Raw genomic sequence first — 24,217 nt, forward strand, 5'->3', positions numbered from 1 at the left:
TCTATCGCTTGTTATTCTCGGGGTCTCCGAGCTGCTCAGACAAATCATATAGTCTAAAAATGCTTTTTTTCCCCATCGATAACGTGATATCATCGCACTCTTTCAGTTAATCAGTGCGCGAGGATTGATTGATTGAAACTTTTATGAGTAGATTGCACAGTTCAGTACATATTCCGTACAATTGACCACTAAATGGTAACACCCAAAAAAGTTTTTCAACTCGTTTAAGTCGGGGTCCACGTTAATCAAATCATGGTAATGAATTGGCAGATGGGTTAGTGAGTCTGCCTCACAATAGAAAGGTCGTGAGTAGTCCTGGGTTCAATCCCGGGCTCGGGATCTTTCTGTGTGGAGTTTGCATGTTCTCCCCGGGTACTACGGCTTCCTCCCACCTCCCACATGCACCTGGGGATAGGTTGATTGGCAACACTAAATTGGCCCTAGTGTGGGAATGTGAGTGTGAATGTTGTCTGTCTTTCTGTGTTGGCCCTGCGATGAAGTGGCGACTTGTCCAGGGTGTACACCGCCTTCCGCCGGATTGTAGCTGAGATAGGCACCAGCTACAATAAGCGGTAGAAAATGGATAGATGGATATATTATACATATATTTATATATATATACTGTATATATATATATATACTGTATATATATATATCTATATATATATATATATACATATACTGTATATACATATATATATATATATATATATATATATATATATATATATATATATATAGACAGCCCAGGCCCCCGGCCTGTATATATACATATGTATATACATATGTATATACATATGTATATGTATGTATATACATATGCATGTGTATATATACATACATATGTATATATATATACACATACATATATATGTATATATATATATATTTATGCATATATACATATGTGTATATATGTATACTTGTATCTATATATGCGTATATACATATGTGTATATATGTATACATGTATATATATGTATGTATATACATATGCATGTGTATATATACATACATATGTATATACATACATATGTATATACATATACATATATATACGCATATATATATATATATATATATATATATATATATATATATATATATATATATATATATATATATATATATACAGCCCAGGCCCCCGGCTAAATTTTTTTAATCCAATGAAGCCCCTCAAGTTAAAAAGTTTGGGGGCCCCCGTTGTGGGGTATGTGGAAACAAGACCTGCTGACCTAGACCATGGAGCAGTTCAAGTAGAGAAATGTACTCGAGATGTCAGAGTTAATTCCGCACTTTCACACCAAGATATTAAACAACACTCCCCCACTTGTCTAGTCCAAGTTCCTCGGGCAAGTGGAAGTGTTGAGATCTGCCCACTGACTTTGACGACTGAGTTTGACGGATAAAATGAATGAATTAAAGCTGACGCATGTTTGTAAAATAAGTGTCCTGGAGAGTACAACCACTGGAGGGACATGATATGAAGAAGTAACGAGGTAAAGATTTATTTTTTTAGTCAATTTTGTCCTATTTGACCCTATACTGTGAATTAGAGGAAAAAACACACAATTGTTAATTTGATGATTTTCAGTATCGGTATTTCCGGCTCAGTATTTACTCGTTATCGGATCGACACCATCATTTGCCGTATCGCCCACCCCTGTAGCATTAAGTCCTGACATAAATCAAAGTTTTTCATTCTAAGTTTGTATTTAAAGGGTCGGTTTATACGACAAGCGGGAAGCTGAAGGTGTTTAACAAAAATAACCTTACGCTAACTGGAAGTGAGCTCAAAGAGTTTGATGAAAAAAAAACGATCGACGTCCACTTTGATACGGTGAATGTCAAGGCTGAGCAGTGGCTTAGGTTTGGGGGACAACAACTTGTGTCTTCACAGCAGTTTTACAAACAACACAATTGTCTTTCCTGTGTGACAGTAGGAGTGAACAAACCATTTACAAGAAGAAATAAGGCTAATCTGTTTGGGGACAAAAAGGGACAGAAACACAACCAGCGTTCGTACACAGAAACAAACAAGAGTGGCTTTGATGAAATGATTCATAAACCAAGAAGTCACTTGTGGTGCTAAAATACATTCAGTGCCCAGTCAGCATTTCTTTCCACGTCATCACGTTTGTGCCTCACAGGCTGTCAGCTCCTTCTGCTCTTTGCTTGTGTGTGTATACATAAGTATGTACTCATTATGTAACAGTACGCCATAATCAGGCTTCGGTACATTGCTTGGTCTTCGGTTCATTTTAAGTATAGGAGGAAACCAGCTTTGAACAAAGACACTCCCATGAACTGTTAATGATGCTTAAGAAGAAAACTATTTTATAATGTGTTTTCTTGCCCTTCATTATGCCTGCCAAGGATAAGGCATGCTCTTCTGATGGTAGTGCGTCAAAGAAACGGAAAGCCACCACCACGGACGAGGTAAAAAATACTTTTCAACAATGATGCTTTTTTGTGCATTTAAGATGTTACACAAAAAAACAAAACTTAACTTTGAATCACAGGTGACAAAGCAAATGAGTGTAACATCTACTGATATATTTAGTCATTATTCATTAATGGTGTTTTTAGACAATGAACTGTGTTCATCAGGAGTGTTTGCTGAACTCATGAGTGACGGCTTGTACTAAAAATAAGTCGGAGGAGTGTCATGTTTGCCTTTGACGTTGATTTTTGTCGCCATCAATGATTGAAATCAGGGGTCGGCAACCCAAAATGTTGAAAGAGCCATATTGTGAAGTGAATTGTGAAGTGAATTATATCTATATAGTGCTTTTTCTCGAGTGACTCAAAGCGCTTTACGTAGTGAAACCCAATATCCAACTAACATTTAAACCAGTGTGGGTAGCACTGGGAGCAGGTGGGTAAAGTGTCTTGCCCAGGACACAACAGCAGTGACTAGGATGGCGGAAGCGGGGATCAAACCTAGAACCCTCAAGTTGCTGGCACGGCCGCTCTACCAACCCAGCTATACAGCCCCCCAAATTTTGGACCAAAAATACAAGAAAATATTGTTTGGAGCCGCAAAAAACTAAAGGCCTTGTATAAGTGTTATAATGAAGGCAACACATTATACAAGTGTCTATATTAGCCTACTATCAAACATTATTTTAAAAGTCTCATATAAGTGTTATAATGACGACAACACATGTAAGTGTCTTTATTAGTTATATTTGTCTACTCTCAAAATGACTTTAAAAGTCTAATATAAGTGTTATAATGAAGACAACCCAAAGGCATAATGATTTCAGCCTAAATAGCATGTTAGCATCGATTAACTTGCAGTTTATGCACAGACCAAATATTCCTGATTAGCGCTGAAACGACAAATAACATCAACAAAGCTCACTATTGGGCATTCACGCGTAGCATAAAAAGTTTGGTGGACAAAATGAGTCAAAGAAGGGGTGGCATAAATGGCATAAACAGCGTCGGAGAAAGTTGTACATGTAAACAAACTACGGTGAGTTTAATGACTGTGCGCCAAATACTCTCATTAGTGAAGCATGTTTAATACAAACAGTGGGATTTCTAACAATAAGGAAGGTTTGTGTCATGTTCGTCTTACATAGACTGTTGGGGCATTCTTATGTATACTTATATTCTTGCATATATTATAGCGCCGATTAAGGTAAATGTTTTTATTTAATAAAATGTTTTTCTCTTTTTAAAAAAATATTGAAATTCAATTTTATTTGCAGGTCAAATGTAGTGACTTTTTAAATCCAGCAGGTGGGGACTCACCATCACTTTCTAATGTATAGCATGTAGGTACTCCGTGCACTTCTGAACCAAATCCAATATTCTGTATCGAAAAATCTGATTATGACTTCATGTACTGTTACACCCCTAATATACAGTATATAAATATATGCAGTATTCAGTACGCATGTGCTTGCTTTTAGCTGCCTGTTCTTTCCTTCTTTTTCTTCTACTGTACATCAGAAAATTAGGGGAAAAAAACATTGGTTGCTTAACAAAAGCAGGCAAGCCCTAGGAAAATGAAATAGATGAAAATTATTATCATATTTTTATGACACACTTAATGTGTTGTCTTCCTCACCATTTCATCAGTGAGAGTGTTGGGAGCAAGTAAAGATCCTCTGGAGAGAAGAAGTAGGCTGAGAGAAAGATCAAATGAAGATAATTATTTGTGTGTTTGTGTGTGTGTTTGTGAGTGTGTGAGTGTGTGCGTGTGTGCGTGTGAGCATTTCCAAGACAGGAAGTGATAGAAGGCAGAGAGGACTTAGGACTTCCTCTCGCACAGCAGAGATCTGAAGCACTGAGCTGGGAGGCACAAACATTTTCTTCCTCTCATCAGCCTGACTGACGCTTCTTTCACAGAAAAATGTGGAACACGTTTATGTCTACGACCCTTTCAGTGGCTGACTCGCCTCGACAGAGCGCGCAGTCAGCATAAGCGGTTGTCAACATACCCGTTTTCTATGTTGGGGATTGTCAGCATTCTTATTTGTCGATATAATAGGATGTCGACATAAAGGTTTGTCAATGTGAACGGTTGTCAACATAAGCGGTTTTCTATATTGGGATTGTTGGCATCATTGGTTGTCGACATGGGGGTTGTCAACATACTTGGTTGTCAATATAAATGGATGTTAATGTAAAGCGTTGTCGACGTCAGCGGTTGTCAACATACGTTGTTTTCTGTATTAGGGGTCGTCATCATACTTAGTTGTCGATATAAGTTGACGTAAAAGGTTGTGGAAGTGAGCGGTTGTCAGCACAAGCAGGTTTCTATATAATTGGGATTGTCGACATAATTGGTTGTCGACATGGGGGTTGTCAACCTTTCTTGGTTGTCAATATAATTGGATGTTGATGTAAAGCATTGTCGACGTCAGCGGTTGTCAACATAAATTGCCTTCTGTTTTAAGGGTTGTCAACATACTTAGTTGTCGATACAATTGGATGTTGACGTAGAGGTTTGTCGACGTGAGCGGTTGGGTTGTCAACAGAAGCAGTTTTCTATATAACTGGGATTGTCGACATAATTGGTTGTCGAAATGGGGGTTGTCAACACACTTGGTTGTCAATATAGTTGGATGTTGACCTAAAGGTTTGTCGATGTGAGCGGTTGTCAGTATAAGCGGTTGTCAACATAAGCGGTTTTCTATATTGGGGTTGTCGATATAATTGGGTGTTGACGTAAAGGATTGTTGACGTCAGTGGTTGTCAGCATAAGCGGTTTTCAACATAAGCAGTTTTCTACATTGGGGGTTGCCCACATACTTGGTTGTCGATATAATTGGGTGTTGATGTAAAGGATTGTCGACATCAGCGGTTGGCAACATAAGCAGTTTTCTGTATCGGGGTAGTCAACATACTTGGTTGTCGATATAATATGATGTTGACGTAAAGTGTTGTCACTGTAAGAGGTTGTCGCCATGATCGAAAGCAAAACTAACTGTTGCTGTTGTCGACATAATTGAAAGTTAAACTAGGCAATGCGGATGTCCATGTAATCATAATGAAATTTTGTGTCGACAAAAGCGTTCGTCAACGTATGTCAACGTCCATGTCTTAGTGGATAAAAGATCGGGGCTTGATGAGTTGGGCGATGCAAATGGGTTGTCGACATAAACGGGTTGTTGACATAAACGGGTTCCACTGTAATTCTTTCCGATGGGAAACAAGGAAACTAAAAAAAACACTTTTAAATCTCTAAATGGATTTTCATTATTATGCATGAAACAAAATGATTTCTGAGCCCTCACGCACGCACGCACGCACGCACGCACGCACGCACGCACGCACGCACGCACGCACGCACGCACGCACGCACGCACGCACGCACGCACGCACGCACGCACGCACGCACGCACGCACGCACGCACGCACGCACGCACGCACGCACGCACACACACACACACACACACACACACACACACACACACACACACACACACACACACACACACACACACACACACACACACTTCATTTGTAACATCACTCAACAAAACATGCCAGCCTTAAGTCGACATTTGACTTCTTTTAGTCTCAGATTTTTATCTAAAGTGTTTTTTTGTTTTAGTTCATCCAGTAAAAACTTGTCTCCAGTTTCCTCGTTGGCTATTGGTTTGGGAAAAACTCCTCCATCCAACCGTCGCTTGAGTCCAGCTCCGCCCCTGATCCATCGCCCAATCCGAAGACTCCTGCGCTGGAGGGCCCGCCCCCATATCCATAGGATGACATGTCTTGATTGGATGTCCTTTGGTAGGCCTGTGTCTGACTACCTACACCTGATCCCCCGGGTCCGTAATGTCCGCCTCCGCCCCCGGTTCCACCGAGACCTGGCCCGAACCCCCCCATTCCAGTCACCCCCGGGCCCATAACCCCTTGGTTTATTCCCTGGCTCATGACCATGGGCCGAGACTGGTTGGTCCTGGACTGTCCGCCCATGTGAGTGCCAATGGGGCCACCCATCCCCGCTGCCGGGTTTCCCACCCTGGGGTCCATCCCCTGCCCTATTCCTTGGCCGGGCCCTTGAAAGTGTTGCTTGGCCATGCGTGGAGGCTGACCAGTCTGCAAGCCGTATCCCTGGCCTGAGCTAAACCCGATCATGTCCCCACCAGCTCCTGTAGTCCTTACAACGCCTGCCCCCATGCCCTGCAGACTCTGTCCTTGCTGCTGTGGCCAGCCTCCACCCGTCAATCCTCCGCCACCCGCTCCTCCTCCCAGCATGCTTTGCAGTCTTTGTGCTTGGGCTTTGGCGTTAGTCGGGCCCTTGAGGGATTGCTGAGCCATGGGGTTTATCAACATCCCCTGCCCCGCGTACCCTCCAGCGCCGCTCCCTCCAGGACCCCCAGGCATTCCTCCGACGCCCGGACCTGCCCCTGCCTGCCGGGCCTGTCCTCCGACTGGGTTGTGCTGCTGTGTAAGACCGAGGGACACTTGTACACTTTGACTCTGGTGTTGCTGCTGGTGGATCATCTGGCTCATGGAAGGGTTGAGGCCGTAAAGGGAACCCTGGTTGGATCCTGGGGTGCTGTACGGTAGGCCCATGTCAGACTGAGGTCCTACAGAGCCCCCCTGGCCCTGGACAGAACTCATCTGGACCATATGCTGCTGGTTCTGCTGCTGCTGTTGGAGAAGACGCGCAGCCCTGATGTTCTGGAGAGCTTGACTCCTGGATGCCAGATCTTGAGGAGGACCTGAAGGTGATGTAAAAGCCAAAAGTGATTACAAAGGAAACATTGGTTCAAAATAAAATAATACAAAAAAAAAAAAAAGAAGTTAAAGTAAAAATGCTAAAAATGAAAATATGTAAAGAAAAATGGACAATGTAACTTTGTTAGTGTCATCAGATTAACTTTTTCTTTCCACATGAAATTTTTATTGTTTTTGTTGCTGTTTTTTTAGTCTTTCATTTTTGAGCCTTGGCCCACAAAGGGACCCGAGGACACATGTTGGACACATTTGCTCTACTTTTCAAAACACTGCGGCACAAAAAACAAGAATCGTGCAGCAAAAGGCAGAAGAAATAGTTTGAATTAAAATTCAAGCCAATCAAAAATGATCGATAATTCCTCAAAGCCTTCTTGTTTTAATAGTAAATCTTTGATATTGTGGAAGACTTCAATGGACGTGTAAATTGAATATCTGGATTACATATTTTTTCATTATATTAAAATGTTCTGTGTGTGTGTAAATATGTATTGACAATATTAAAACTTTTTTGTTTTACATTGAACATCATATGCTTTCTAACACTACCGTATTTTTCGGACTATAAGTCACAGTTTTTTTCATAGTTTGGCCAGGGGTGCGAATTACACTCAGGAGCGACTTATGTGTGAAATTATTAACACATTACCGTAAAATATCAAATAAAATTATTTAGCTCATTCACGTAAGAGACTAGACGTATAATATTTAATTGGATTTAGCTATTAGGAAAGACAGATTGTTTGGTAAACGTATAGTATGTTCTATATGTTATAGTTATTTGAATGACTCTTACCATAATATGTTACGTTAACGTACCGGGCACCTTCTCAGTTGGATATTCATGCGTCATATAACGTACACTTATTCAGACTGTTGTTCACTATTCTTTATTTATTTTAAATTGCCTTTCAAATGTCTATTCTTGGTGTTGGGTTTAATCAAATAAATTTCCCCCCAAAATGCGACTTATACTCCAATGCGACTTATACATGTTTTTTTCCTTCTTTATTATGCATTTTCGGCAGGTGCGACTTATACTCCGGAGCGACTTATACTCCGAAAAAAACGGTAATTTGCAAGTATTATGTAATGGATTTTGCATGCAGTTGCAATTCCAAAACGTTGGTGGTGTTCCGATACATTTTTGCACTAAAATATTGGTATTTTGATACTTTTCGGTAGTTTTCCAAATAAAGGGGACCACAAAAAAGTGTCATTAATGCTTTATTTTAAAAGAAAATCTTATAATATTTCTTATTGCACTAAAAAGAACAATGTTAGAACAGTAAAAATAAAATGGTATCAAGAAACATGGTGAACATACAGGACAACTTCTCTTTAGTACAAAGCCCAAAAACCAGTGAAGTTGGCATGTTGTGTAATTCGTAAACAAAAATAGAATACAATGACTTGCAAATCCTTTTCAATTTATTTTCAGTTTAATAGACTGCGAAGACAAGATACTTGATGTTTGAAATGAGAAATAATCAGTAACTTGGAATTTAATTAACACATTGCAAAAAGAGTTGGCATAGAGACGTTTATACAACTGTGTTACATTGCCTTTCTGGCGTGGAAATTGCTGCAAATCCTATAATAAAGTTGTTTTTTGATATCAGTCTACAAATCCCTCACCACATAGTGTGATATGCTAACAATGCAAGAACAAAGACACACGTGGAAACAATACAGAACTGATGCAATTGTATATATTTTCTCTTGCCTTCCACGTAACTCCTGGATTTTTGGTTCAATTTTCTCTATAATATCTATTTAGACGCTTTTCAATTCCTCGCTGGCGGAATATTCTTCCTCTCTCCGTCATCCTCGCCCCCAGTTCTCTGTCACTTTCTGTCATTCATCTCAGCCTCGCCACGTTTCACATCATCTACCTATTCTTCTCCTCCCCTCCCCCAAACGCACGCAAACACTCGCACACACGTCTCTCCCACTTCACTCCTCTCATCCGTCTCTGACTCCACCGTAACTCTGGGGATCCAGGACAGACAAGTTGCTGTGGTAACAAGCAGAGCAGGAAGACTCATATGAAAAAAAAGAGGAAAAAAAAAAAAGAGCGACACAGAATGGGAAGCAAAAGCACATCTAAATGCCAATAAAAGACTCACACGTTGAGCTTCAAGTGTAATTTGATGTTCGGAGAGAGCAGCTGCGGCTACAGTAGGAGAAATAATTGCTGCTCATTTTGTTTACTGCTTTAAATTACACAAACTGTCCATCATTTTTGTGATAGGTTGCTTTAAACAGACAGGAAAAACAAACCCAATACATGTATTTTAGGGATTTTACAGGTATCAGCAAATCCAATTTGTTGCTGTTTATCGCCATTTTAAATACCACTTAAATAATGTAACACCCATGTTCTACTGCTTACGGTTATTTTAAATAGTCAAAAGCTTCCACTTGTCTGTATGCACATATTTGTAAACATTTTACAAGAATAATCTTGAATAGTTTGAAAGTTTACAGCAACTGTTTCTATCTAGTAAATTACCGTATTTTCTGGAACATAGGGCGCACCGGATTATAAGGCGCACCGCCGATGAGCGGGTCTAGTCAGGTTTATTTTCATACAAAAGGCACATCAGATTATAAGGCGTATTAAAGGGGTCATATTACGAATTTTTTCTAAATTGAAAACTTCCTTGTGGTCTACATAAAATGTAACGGTGGTTCTTTGGTCAAAATGTTGCATAGATTATGTTTTACAGATCATCTTCAAGCCGCTTTCTGACGGTCACTTCAGGATGCACCTTTTTGTGGGCGGTCTTATTTACGGAGCACACCTTTGACAGCGTCTTTTCTCCGTCATCTTTGTTGTAGCGGTGTAGCGTGCAAGGATGGGGGTGGAAGAAATACCAAAAGATGGAACTAACTGTTATAATGACATTCAGACTTTACTTAAATCATTCGTGGCTCACTAGTACAACAACAATGCCGGAAATGTGTCCCGTGAAAAACCGTCAGACCGGAACCCTCTAATAACTAAAGTTCCGCGAGTGAATTATGTAAACCCACTACACTGGTACTTTTCAGCGCTTCCATAGCGAGATATTAGTTAGAACTTTACGCTACTTTTTATTAGAAATGGCAACAGTGGAGGGTGAATGTCCCATAAAAACAAGGTAGACAAAAAGAAGAAGCTTATTGACTACGGAATTGGCATGCACTACAGTGGTGGACGTGCAAACATTTTCAGGACTTATGCAGATCCCAAATACACATTAGCAGGTACCATAAGGTAAGAAAAGTTGGTTTTGCATAATATTATGAAACAAAACGCTAGATAATACTGTATGTCTTCTGATGGGTGCCATTTTACGGTCCTTAAACACACACCATAGTAATACTAGTAATACCGTATCTCTGACTATGGTAGCCGTAATTGGCTGACAATCCAACAAGTGGTGCGGCTGGAAAGTCGTACTAAAACATGTTGATGTAGTAAAACAGGTTTGATGTTGTTTACTGGCTTCATATTGTAGGCTACACGTATCTCTTATGTGTTACTACCATCTACTTGTCACACTTATCATTACACCATGTACCAAATAAAATTGCTTCGAGGTTGGTAAGCACAACCAGAATTATTCCGTACATGATGCGCACCGGATTATAAAGTGCACTGATTTTTGAGAAAATGAAAGGATTTTAAGTGCGCCTTATAGTCCGAAAAATACGGTACAATTGGCTCGCAGGACTGTTTCACTGAGAATGTATTTGTATCAATCTTTTTTTTTTTAAATAGCATCTAGTGTACTGACCTTGTGCACGGCTGTAGACAATAGCCTACTAAAAATGGTTCCGCCTGTCAATCATCGCACTGCTCTTTCAATCATCGCACTGCTCTTTCAATCAAAATGTTTTAAAGGGGAATTTAACTTAAGCCCTCTACATAAATAAATATCCCCTTAAAAGTGTGACTTATAATAACAACAAACTGGAGAATGCGTTTTTCAATCAGGGTACATTTAAAAAAATAGTTAAACGGTTTTATGGAATAATAAATGAACATCATACCAGGAATGCAAATGATGAATGTGTTTGGCAATGGATGATGGATTAAAAAAATAAAAAAAAATACATGGAATGTTATTTGGAAAAATGCCGAAAAGAATAAAAATAAACTAAGTCAATTAAATCTGTATTTGGATCTGCACAAGTACTGAAAATTTGCATGGGTCCGTAGTCACCATAGTGGATAAGCTTCTTCTTTTTCTCTATCTTCTTGTTATGGGACATTCATCTTCTGCTGTTGCCATTTGTAATATAAAGTAGTGAACAGTTCTTACTTATATCTGTCAGTAAACTTGCAATGAAAGCGCTAAAACATACTGGTGTAGTGAGTTTACATTATTCACTCAAAGAACTTTAGTTATTAGAAAGTTCCGGTCAGACGTTTTTTCACGGGACACATTTAGGGAGTTGTTGTTGCACTAGTGAGCCACGAATGAGGAGATGCTGCTCCATTATTGATTTAAGTAAAGTGTGAATGTCATTAAAACTGTTAGCTCCATCTTTTGACACTTCTTCCACCCCCGTCCTTGCACGCTACACCGCTACAACAAAGATGACGGGGAGAAGACGCTGCCGAAGATGATTCACGTAAATAAGACCGCCCACAAAACGGCGCATCCTGAAGCGACTGTCAGAAAGCAGCTTGAAGATGGTCTGTAAGACATAATCCATACAACATTTTGACCAAAGAACCACCATCACATGTTATGTAGACCAGTGGTCCCCAATCACCGGGCCACGGCCCGGTACCAGGCCGTGGCCCGGTACCAGGCCGTGGCCCGGTACCAGGCCGTGGCCCGATTGGTACCGGGCCGCAGAAGAATTTTTTATTAATTTTTATTAAAAAAAAAACAAAAAAACTTTTTTTTATTTTATCAAATCAACATGAAAAACACAATATACACTTACAATTAGTGCACCAACCACAAAAACCTCCCTTTTTCATGACAAAAACGTCCCTTTTTCATGACAAGGTGTCGCGGGGGGCGCTGGTGCCTATCTCAGCTACAATCGAGCGGAAGGCAGGGTACACCCTGGACAAGTCGCCACCTCATCGCAGGTCGCGTTCCCTGACATGTCAAACTACCTGGTGCTCCAGATGACATTCTACACGACAAAACAGACACAAACTTGGAAAAGCACACAGGTCTCCAACTTTTTTGTGTGTGGCTGGGTCGAGGAAATTGGAAATCATACATCGTTTTGCTTCGGTAAAGTTGCATTTCATGATTTCAGTTTGCGTCTTGCGAGGACGCGACCTTGTAAACAAACTGCGAGAAGCACTTGATAGCCTTGAGTCACTGTGACAACACTGAAGACTTGGCTGGTTGTGAATGAAGACGGACAATTGGTCACAGCTGTAACTGCATGGCCAAGAGCCTTGTTGTTTCTTTATTTCTTTTCGAAATAAAGGGGATCACAAAAAAATGGCATTATTGGCCTTATTTTAACAAAAAATCTGAGAGTACATTAAACATATGTTTCTTATTGCAATCGAAGAACAATTTTGTCCTTAAATAAAATAGAGAATACACTAGACAATGTGTATTTTAGTAGTGAGTAAGCAAATAAAGGCCCCTAATTTGTCTGCTGACATTTTGTGTCATTAATCATTCTATTATTTTGTCAAAATTTTTAAGCACAAGTTGCAAAAAATGATTATTAATCTACTTGATCATTTACTGTTAATGTCAGTTTTTTTTCCGTTTCAATATGTTCTAGCTACACTTCTGTTAAAATGTATAATCACTGTTGTTTGGTACTTTACATTACTTTAGGTATCAATCCGATACCAAGAAGTTACAGGGTACTCATGTGTCCAGGGACGTATTGACTTAGTTTATGAATATAATCCATCCATCCATTTCCTACCGCTTATTCCCTTTGGGGTCGCGGAGGGCGCAGACTGAGTTTATTAATATAAGCCATCCATCCATTTTCTACCGCTTATTCCCTTTGGGGTCGCGGAGGGCGCTGGTTCATGAATATAATTTTTTTTTTAAAAGAAACAAATATTTTGTGACGATAAAAAATATTGATGTAATCATAGTAGTATCGACTCAATTAGCTCTTGTACTTGATATCATTACAGTGGAAGTTAGGTGTAGATCCACTCATGACATTTGTTTGCATCGTAACACCGGGTGAGCTGTTGTATCCTCTTACGGTGTGTAGTGAAGCATGTTTAGCTATTCTTCATCCTGCAGCGATGATACTCGTAAGAAAACTCACTTTATTTGTCGCCATGGAGGTGAGCGTTAGTGATTTAGAATTAGCTAAAATACTGCCGATTGCGGCTAGACATTAGCCGCTCATTCGCCAGCCATGTTTTAAAAAAACACTTCTTGAGGGTGTAGGGCGTTTCAGTGTTATAACTTCACCTTTATCATCAGTTTTTAGGCCAAAATGCATCCGTTCTCCCTTTTCTGTCGACACACCTTCTCCGCTCATAAGTACTCTGTGATTGTGCGCTGCCGAATAATGCTCCTCTACTTGTAAAACCAACAATGTTATTGAATGACGACGATGCACCGTCATGCCTGTAAAAAAAAAAAAAACATATGGCTAACCGGTACTTTTCAAACAGAGTATAGTACCGTTTTTGATTCATGAGTACCGCAATACTACACTAGTACCAGTAAACCGTACAACTCTTATTTGGACTCACCAAGTTGTTGGTTTACAAAACACTCGTAGCAAAAATGCGTTTTAAGAACTCCGAAACGAGATAAAATACAAATAACATCAAGATAATACTTAAATGGAAAAACTTAACATTAAAAATATATCCAACATATTGTACTTTTAACGATCACTGCAAACTTGTGCTTTTTTCGGTGAGATATTTGAGAGCCACTTTTCTCATTGTTGTTTTGTAAAATCAATGATATCTTTCACCCTTCTTAAATTCCTATCAACAAATCTTGAAAAAAAATGTTTGTGATGATCCGTTGCCCGGATCATGTTTTGTTTTGGTTTAAGTCTCTCTCAGTTCTGTTTCAGCATCCCTGGCTTTCTGTTTCTTGGTTGCCATGGGTGCTGATTATTTTCACCTGCCTCTGATTAGTGTTCGGGACGCTCACCTGCTCCCGGGCACAAATCCGAGAACTATTTATTCCAGCCTTCCTCCACATTCGGTCTGGCTGTTTTGTTTGCTCCTGCAACAAGTTACCGTATTTTTCAGATTATAAATCGCTCCGGAGTATAAATTGCACCAGCCGAAAATGCATGTTAAAAAAGGAAAAATACTTATATACCTCGCACTGGAGTATAAGTCGCATTTTTGGGGGAAATTTATTTGATAAAATCTAACACCAAGTATAGACATTTGAAAGGCAATTTAAAATAAATAAAGAATAGTGAACAACAGGCTGAATAAGTGTACGTTATATGACGCATAAATAACCAACTGAGAACGTGCCTAGTATGTTAACGTAACATATTATGGTAAGAGTCATTCAAATAACTATAACATATAGAACATGCTGTACGTTTACCAAACAATTTGTCAATCCTAATCGATAAATCCGATGAAATCTTTTTCTTTGATGTCGCTTCTAAACAACTCTGCCAACTCCAAAGGTATGCGCCGCTTCCTGTTGTCGTTTTCTGCTGCATATTTCACTACGTCCAGCTTGTAATCTGCAGTACATGATTTCCTTTTCGGTGCCACTTTTGTTCTACCCTTTTCAGTTTTTATAAGTTACCGCCAACGTTGAAATGATCCATTTTAATAGCTACGGCAGTAGCATATAGCATATACCAGTTAGCATGCCATGACCCTTATTGGTTGCCGTGTGTGACGAATGCTGACGTGTGTGTGACGATTGCTGACATTTTCTTCGTCTCTTCCGCGAATTAAATTAATCATATTATTTAATATTTTACGGTAATGTATTACTAATTTCAGACATAACTCGCTCCGGAATATATGTCGCACCCTCGGCCAAACTATGAAAAAAACTGTGATTTATAATCCGAAAAATACGGTACGTTAGTACTCCTTTGATTCCTGTTTCTAAACTAAGCATTCCAGTGCGATTTCTTTGCTTTAGCTCCCCGTGCAATGGGCACGCTTTCCTTTTTCTACCTGCCTGCTGAATCCGGAATGCAGTCTGCTTCTTGGGGAAACCGTCACAATGTTATCACGATTTGAACGGCCAAACAGCCAAAAACAACGCAAGCATAGGGTATTTTTCTTCGAGAAAGACAAAATGCAGCCTCGAATGATTTGACAATAGACTACAACTTTGGGCCTCACATGTTTAATGAGCCGGACGTGATGTCTGGTGAATACAACCTATACTACGCCTGTTTTGGACCACGTTGTTGTCATTATTCTCAATTGTTTGAACACAAACTTTTGTAGTTATGGCTACTCTCAGAGGGCCGATTTTAATTGTGAGTAATATATGAATATTAAAAAATAAGGATGATATTATTACACAGTTGCTTGTGCATTTGATCATTATATTGTTGAATTTTTTTATTTTTTTAAATGTAAGAAGAAGAAAAATAGTTTTTTTTGGGTTGTGTTTAAACAGCATATTTCACGGTCTAATTCTGGTGAGAGAGTGGATGTTTTTTTTTTTTTATTGTAAAATCTATGGTTCTTGCGTTTTTGAATATAACATTTTACGACCGTTTTCTTTTGGGGTTAAATTCTGGCGACTGTGCAGCCAGCGTTTTTTTTTTTTTTTCAAATAATAATAAAGCTTCTATTTTTATTTTAGGAAATTAAAATGTAATTTGTTCATATATGATTGAATAAAAATGTATGCAATTTCATGTATTTTTTTCTTCTGTTGAAATGAAAAGAACAAATATATTTAAAGTACTTTATTGACGCGTATTGTTTCCAGGCTTTCGCGGGCCATGTTAAATGATGTGGTGGGCCAAATCTGGCCTCCGGCCTTGGGTTTGACACTTCTGTGTTAAACTATGAGTACCCAAACATAGAATCCCAAATCTTGGTGACTTGGATGATTTTTGAGTGTCTGGAAGGGATTCATTGGAATTATAGGATATTTTACGGGAAAAATGGATTTGGTTTTTGTCAGACCTTTTGGAAAACATTACTAATGAAAACCGAAATACTACTAGAAAGCCAAATCATCCGGTATTTAAAAAGAAAATAAAAAATTGAAGACAGCTAAAAATGTTCACAATAAACATCACTGATACAATTTAGATCCAATTCTACCTCTTTCCAAATGTATTGATAAACGTTATGTCTTTGCTGGTGTTTTGCTTACCTTGATACTGACTGACTTGAGGGTAGGGGTTCCTTTGGCCTTGGCTCATCTGTCTTGGAAGATGCTGCTGTTGGAGCTACACACAAACACAGAAATATATTGGAATATAAACATATAATTTCAATTTGTTGGAACGATAGCTTTACAACCTGCAGTAGAGTAGAGAGAAGAAATATCTTTAGAGGAATAAATCAGATTTAAGAGAGAAGAATGCTGTTAAGTAGAATACATAGAAAATAACAAAATTGACAAGATCTCGGGTTTAGGTTACCTGCCTGTCCTGATGGAACGGTTGTTGCTGGACACACTTAGGAGAGGCGGAGTGCTGCATGCCTGGCGACCCTTTCAATTGAGGATGTTGAAGATATATACCTATTTGGAATCATGACGGCATGACATCTGCCGATTGGAGTGTGTATCAACAAATCGGAAGATGCTGGCAGCCGGCAGTCGTTTAAAGTACCTTAACGTTGCCACAGCGAATTCGAGGATGCGGGCAGTGCTCCGGGCACTCAGACTGTTGTGATTGTTTTATGTCCGTGAGAGACAGTGAAGGAGTTTGTTGCGGAGAGTCTCGAAAAAACGGCCTTGTCACGTCGCTTGGAGCCAGGGAAAACCATCCAGATTCAAATGTTCAAATTTTTCACACAAAGTTTCCAAGATGTTTTCAGGTTCGCAATGTAGTCCAAAATCACAAAGTCTACGTGCCTGGTAGCTCTGCCCGCATCCTCCAATGATTTGTGGCAGCGTCAGAGTACTTTGAACGACTGCTAGCCTCTTCCAGTTTGTTTATACACCAGGGCAACGCTTACTGCAATCGGCAGATGTCGTGTCGTCATGATTCCAAAAAGGTAGGTACCTTCAACATTCTCGACTGAAAAGCTCACCAGGCATGCAGCTTCTCTCGTCTGTCGTGTGTCCAGATACAACAGATAGGTTCCCCCAAACCTGAGATCTTGTCAATTTTGTTGGGAGGCAAATTGATCAATTCCATTATCCATATATTGGAAAACGGTGCAAAAAGAGGCTACAAGAAAGTTAAAGACGAGACAAAACGTAGAAGGGGAAGGGGAATGTCCGCCTTTGATGAATGTCAGAGAGAAGGAGAGAAAAATAAACAGAACAATTACCGTATTTTTCGGACTATAAGTCGCAGCTTTTTTCATAGTTTGGCCGGGGTTGCGACTTTTACTCAGGAGCGACTTATGTGTGAAATTATTAACACATTACCGTAAAATATCATATAATATTATTTAGCTCATTCACGTAAGAGACTAGACGTATAAGATTTCATGGGATTTAGCGATTAGGAGTGACAGATTGTTTGGTAAAAGTATAGCATTTTCTATATTTTATAGTTATTTGAATGACTCTTACCATAATATGTTACGTTAACATACCAGGCACCTTCTCAGTTGGTTATTTATGCGTCATATAACATACACTTATTCAGCCTGTTGTTCACTATTGTTTATTTATTCATTTATTTCAAATGTCTATTCTTGGTGTTGGGTATTATCAAATACATTTTCCCAAAAACTGCGACTTATACTCCAGTGCGACTTATATGTTTTATTCCTTCTTTATTATGCATTTTCGGCAGGTGAGACTTATACTCCGGAGCGACTTATACTCCGAAAAATACGGTATCTAAAAAGGAAGAGGCGATTATGGATTGAAAGTGTCTAACATTCACATTTGAGCAGCAATGTATTTCATATTGAATACATTTTCGCCTGCTTTTAGTGATTTTTTTTTTTAAATACTGTATGTTGCAAATAAACAAGAACTCATTATTACTTCAGCATGACAAGGTGACATTCCACATATTAACAGTGTCCTCACCTATTCACAAACTGATCCTTGTACAGGTGTTTGTGGTCTTTTAGCATCATTTGACACAGACTTGTCCTGGATTTTCACTTTCACCGCAAAGTTTACAAACACTGCCCTCCATTATGTGGATCCACAACCGGGTCCTGATCCCAGATATGATATCGGTGAAAACCTTTTATACGTTTCCATCCACCGGCTTCAATCACACATGAACTTGTTTGTACTAGACCCACAGATATAGTTGAGTTGAGTTTGTGTTTATTTCGTACATGCATGCATTCAACATGATACATCACAATTTCCAGTTTCTCTATTCAACAGGTTCGAAAAGGAGTAGGAAGAAGCCGAGTTTATTTCATCCTCCCCCTTTTTGCTTTACATAGCATCTGCTAAAACTTTTGTTCACTTCCTGTTATCAATGTATTCACAATGTACTAAAATAAGTAATAATATAACAATTAAAGCTGCAAGCAGCGATGGATGGGACAGAGTATTTACAGTCATCTTTTGTATTGAAGGGGGAATTGCAAACTTCCTGTTCTTTTTAGCTGGGGGTGAAATATATGTCTAAGTGAGACCTACATAAAGGTTTTTGTTTCATGTGTCTACAACATTCCTACTGGGAGTTAGAGGCAGTTTTGTTTCTGTTTTCTTCCTAGGGGGCGCTAGAGCGCAATTTTGAGTTTTGGGGTTTGGTTTTTTGATTAGATCGCAATTTTCGCCAGTCCTGATGTGTGTGTCCAATTTGGTGAGTTTTGAAGCATGTTAAGGGGGTCAAATTACAGCTCAAAGAGACACCGGTATTATAATAACGATCAAAGAATAATAATAATAAGAAAACGCTAGAAATTCAATAGGGTTCTCTGTCCCGTTGGGACATAGGTCCCTAAATACTAATTAGTGAAGTAAGTTATATTTCATATGGTGAGATAAATAAGATTATGTAGACAATTAATGGATGGATGAAATAAATTCAGAATGTTTATAACGGCTTTTCTTCTTTATACTTTGTAAAAAATTTGAGTTTGAAGAGTTTCGTGAAGTGGATCATATTAGTACACTGTTTGATTTCTTTGCTTAATCTCTGTTGCTAAATACATTGTTACCGGGCTACACAGCTAATTAATTAATTCTGTTTTCTATATACGAATAGTGTCCTCAACATTCGAAACATTTAAAAGTGAGTTTGAAGTTTATGAATTTGTTTTAAACAAAGTTCATATACTTTTAATCCCGCTCATAGCTGTATTTAAGACTCTTCACAAGGTTTTGATAAAATTCAATACATTTTAAGGACTGAAATTCTAATTATTTAGGTCCTATTAGGCGGTATATCTCTGCATTGCCGCCACAGTTTGATTTCACATTTTTGGGACTGACCGTATTTCCTTGAATATCCGCCGGGCAGGTAATATGCACCTGCCTTAAACTACTGTCGGGTCAAACTCGCTCCCGAAATGTATTAGCGCATGCTTTCTTTTACTGCCGGGTCAAAGTCGTGACGTCACGAGTGACGCTTCCCCTGTCGTCATTTTCAAAATGGCGGAGGAGTTTTATTTTGCTTCTACTATGTGTAAACCAGGGGTCTTGTTCCACAGCAATACAAATCACACTAATGGTTGTGATATAAAACAACTTTAACACTCTTACTAATATGCACCACACTCTGTGAACCCACACCAAACAAGAATAACAAACACATTTCGGGAGAACATCGGCTCTGTAACACATTATAAACGCAACATAAGAATAACCCAGAATGCCATGCATCCATGACTCTTGGCTATATTATACACCCCGCCCCCTCTCCGTGCGTCGGTTGCGGTGGGCGGGGCTGGGGGCGCGTGTATAATATAGCCAAGAGTCATGGATGCATGGCATTTTGGGTAATTCTCATGTTGCGTTTATAATGTGTTACAGAGCCGATGTTCTCCAGAAATGTGTTTGTTATTCTTGTTTGGTTAGGGTTCACAGAGTGTGGCGCATATTAGTAAGAGTGTTAAAGTTGTTTATATCACAACCTTCAGTGTAAACGGTATGGCTGTTGACCAAGTATGCATTGCAATCTCGGATAAAAAGCAGCGAAATGCATGCGTCCGGCCGTTACCCACGCAGAAAGCATGGTGTAAAGGTGGGCGTGATGACATGTTGTAGAGCAGTGGTCCCCAACCACCGGCCCGCGGAATAATTTTTTATACATTTTCTTTTTTTGTATCACATTCAATTTTTTACTGCATGCCATTGGTAAGCGCAGGGGTGAGAAGAGGTTTTAAAACTATTAGCGCCTGATTACTTTTACCGCATGCCTTGAATAAGCGCAGGAGTGAGAAGAGGTTTTAAATTAATTAGCGCCCCGGCGGCTATTCAAGGAAATACGGTACGCAGATCCCAAATACACAAAAACAAGTACCAATAGATAAGAAACCTTGGTTTAGCATAGTAGGCCCTTATTTAAATATTTTGCCTTAGTTACACCAGCAGATACCTCCATATATGGTAGAAGTTTACTCAAAGAGCTTTGCTCTAGTCTGCCATTTTAATTTAGTTGTAGTCAACAAGCTTCTTCTTATTCTCTAACCTCTTGTTGCAGGGCAAAATGACAACATGGCTGACGGGGAGAAGACGCTGTCAATGGGGAAGCACGTAAATAAAACTATAAAAGGGCACATCATGAGAAGACAAAGCGACTTGAAGATTGTCTGTAAAACACAATCTAAGGAACATTTTGACCAAAGGACCACCATCCCATCTTATGTAGACCACAAGGAAGTTGTTTACACGTAGAAAAAAAAAGTATGATATGACCCTTACAGACTTTTCAATATTCCGCTGATACCCTGACATTCCATTGGCGAGTTTCCACGTGGTGCCAGATGTGCTTCCGAGCTAGGCTGCCTTCTTGTTTTTGTTCATACTTTGAGTGTCTTACTGCTCCAACTAAGCTCCCCTCGTGTCACAATAAATACTTTTTTTGTCTGCACCTGCAGAAAATGTCATGGCACCTTGACACTTCGCACTCAAACACTATTGTTCTTTTGGTAGTAAACTCTAAAGAGCCAGCTGGCTCATCTTGCTTGTCTGCTATGTTTTTGTGAGAAGCGTGGCTTGTCATCATGCGTTAATGTGTTGAATAAATAAATTAGTTTTTGCCGTTAAAACGGTTTTATGATAGCCCAGTTTGATTGAATGACTGCCTGAATGAATGGATGAATGACAACAATGCGAAAGACGAGCGAACAAAGCTGCTGTTGTAAGAGTTGCAGACACAAACATATAGGAATGTACAGACGTGATGATGAAAATCTTAAGAAAGTCTGAATTTAAGAGCTGACCTGCTCGGCCAGAAGTTGCTGCTGCTGCCTCTGCTCTCTGAAGAGCTGCTGCTTCTGCTGTTCCATCATGTGCATCTGCACTCTCTTCTCCTGCTCCATCGCCATCATCTGTTTCATCATGGCTGCTTGCTGCTGGTTGCCCACGTAGCCCGGAGGTGGACCCGAGCCCTGGTTGGGACCCACTCCTGAGGCCACGCCACCTGCGGGGTGTGGAGGTGGGATGGCGCCGGGTGGCCGGGACATTCCCACCACGCCTTGCTCCTGCAGGGACAGCAAAAAGATGACAACACTTATTCATGAATTCTTATTAATCCATTATAAAGTCAATTTGAGATGACACACTTCTAAAGTTGACTCATTTAAATTCAAGGTAGCTAATTTTCCAACTGAGTAAACTACTTTGTTCTCCTTTCGAAGTGGAAGCTGAATACATCAATCCCGCTTATGCCGACAACCCGTGTGTGTTGACCAACTCATCAAGTCTTGGTCCATTCTGTTCTTATTATCAATAAAAAGTGCTCGCTTAAGCTGGCGTTGACATATTTAGACATGGAATTTTAACTTTTTTAAGTCAAGGCAAGCGTTGCCTTAAATGAGTGCTCTAACTTGCACCAAGGTGTATATATATATATATATATATATATATATATATATATATATATATATATATATATATATATATACATATATATATACATATATATATATACATATATATATATATATATATATATATATATATATATACATATATATATATACATATATATATATATATATACATATATATATATATGTGTATAACTTATCTTTGTACATGTGGTGTCAAAAACACAGCAAAAACACAAGTAATATAAAAAAATCTGGTGTTTACATTTTGATATCAAAATAAAACACAAAGCAGTCTGGCTAATTGGTTAAAGTCAAATAAACAAGCTTTGTTCTTCTCCAACGCCTCCTATTAGTATAACAGTTTGGCCAACAAAAATAAAGAGCGACACCCCTCACATCGAATACACAATCTTCACAGCCTGCGTTCAATTCGATGAAATGACAAAACATTATAGCTAGTATTGATGTTATTTGAACACTGATAAAGTTTGCAGTCAAATTAAGTTACGAGTGATCACCCCAGTAAACAAACTAAAGACTTTATAAACAAGTTGTCACAACATTCACGACACATTACCTGTCGCATGTTTCCTTACATCATTAATTCTCAGTCACAGCAGCTGATAAACGCTGTATTGACAAAATGAAAGCAACATCAAATAGTTTTTTCCTTCGTTGTATACTTTTAGTGTGGGGACAAGTGCGTCTGTCTCCAATATTGTACACACCTGTCTCCATCTAAACACAGCACTGTGCTCTTAAACGTACGGCGGGAAGTGAGAGAAAATGACATTAAACCAAGCGCTTGGCTCCGTTTACGCAGAGGCGAAATCTCCGGAGCAAAGTCCGTGTTGTTTGTACGCCATGACTATCAAGCCAAACGACACCAGTGCGCATGCGCCTGACTTTGTATTGTCTAAAAAGCATTAATAAAGTAAGTATTTTCGAATATAACACAACTAGCATGTATGCACGTTCGAAATAAAATGAAACTGAACAGAACTGAAGAAAAAAACATACAGTACAGCAGATTTTTACAGCTAAATGTGTTATCATTTATACACACATACACATTGGGCCCCCAGACACATTTTTGTCTCTCAATGTGGCCCCCGAGTCAAAATATTTGCCCAGCTCTGCCCCAGCATTACAATGCTTATTTGTGGCTTCAGTCGGATGATATTGCAAACAACTGCCTTCCACACGGCCGAGCCTGCATGAAAGCGGCCGCTAATGTAAGGGAGTGAGGTTTCTATGACTGCAGATAGTGTCCTCACAATGCATGATCTCTTCATTAGCATATAAAGAGCACTTCCCTCTACTCAGCCGTATGCTAATCTCTAATAGGACCAAATATGAATCTTTCTCAACCTGAAAAACGGACGTTGTTTCTACCTGCAGCAAAGCAAGAGGAGAGGGAAGTTGTGCGTCAAAAAATGCATCAACAAAGTATTTGAACACAACTATTATACAAAACAGTAGCAATGGTAACTGAGATTACAGCAGATCTGATCCATGCTCTCGTCTACAGAGGCGTAGTTCCAAGAGAAAATCAACAGGTGGCAGTAGTGACCTTCAAACATCTGTGTGTGTGTTTGTGTGTGCGTGTGTGTCGCTGTCTCCTCTTAGCAGATGGCTCAATCATGACGGCTCTGATCTACGATTCTGCCTTTTCCCCCACACTCGCCTTTTGTCACATCCTCTAAGCACGACAAACTTAACTCCTGCCATCTCTTTGGAAAACATGCTGCGAGTACGTGTGGTACTGCGTGTACTATACAGCACTGCATGTACTTCGTGTACACAGTATGTACTATACAGTGCTACATATACACTGTACATAGCATACAGTACTGCATGTAGACGGTACATACTACAAAGCACTACATGTACAGAGTATGTACTATGCAGTACTACATGTACACAGTACATACATTA

The 24,217-nt window shown here is 39.3% G+C and overlaps 1 protein-coding gene across 1 annotated transcript in view; it reads right to left on the reverse strand.

Moving 5' to 3' along the window:
• Positions 1-1,139: 1,139 nt before the first annotated feature.
• The window catches only part of maml3 (mastermind-like transcriptional coactivator 3), a 328,731-nt gene continuing 305,653 nt past the window's right edge, over positions 1,140-24,217 (reverse strand). The window contains exons 4-6 of the mRNA XM_061908491.1: positions 21,668-21,928; positions 16,500-16,575; positions 1,140-7,193 (exon numbers count right to left, since the gene is read on the reverse strand). Coding sequence (XP_061764475.1) covers positions 6,112-7,193; positions 16,500-16,575; positions 21,668-21,928 — 1,419 coding nt within the window. The 3' untranslated portion in view covers positions 1,140-6,111. The remainder of the gene's footprint in view (positions 7,194-16,499; positions 16,576-21,667; positions 21,929-24,217) is intronic.

This window comes from Nerophis ophidion, linkage group LG01, assembly GCF_033978795.1.
Source record: "Nerophis ophidion isolate RoL-2023_Sa linkage group LG01, RoL_Noph_v1.0, whole genome shotgun sequence".
Lineage (NCBI taxonomy): Eukaryota > Metazoa > Chordata > Actinopteri > Syngnathiformes > Syngnathidae > Nerophis > Nerophis ophidion.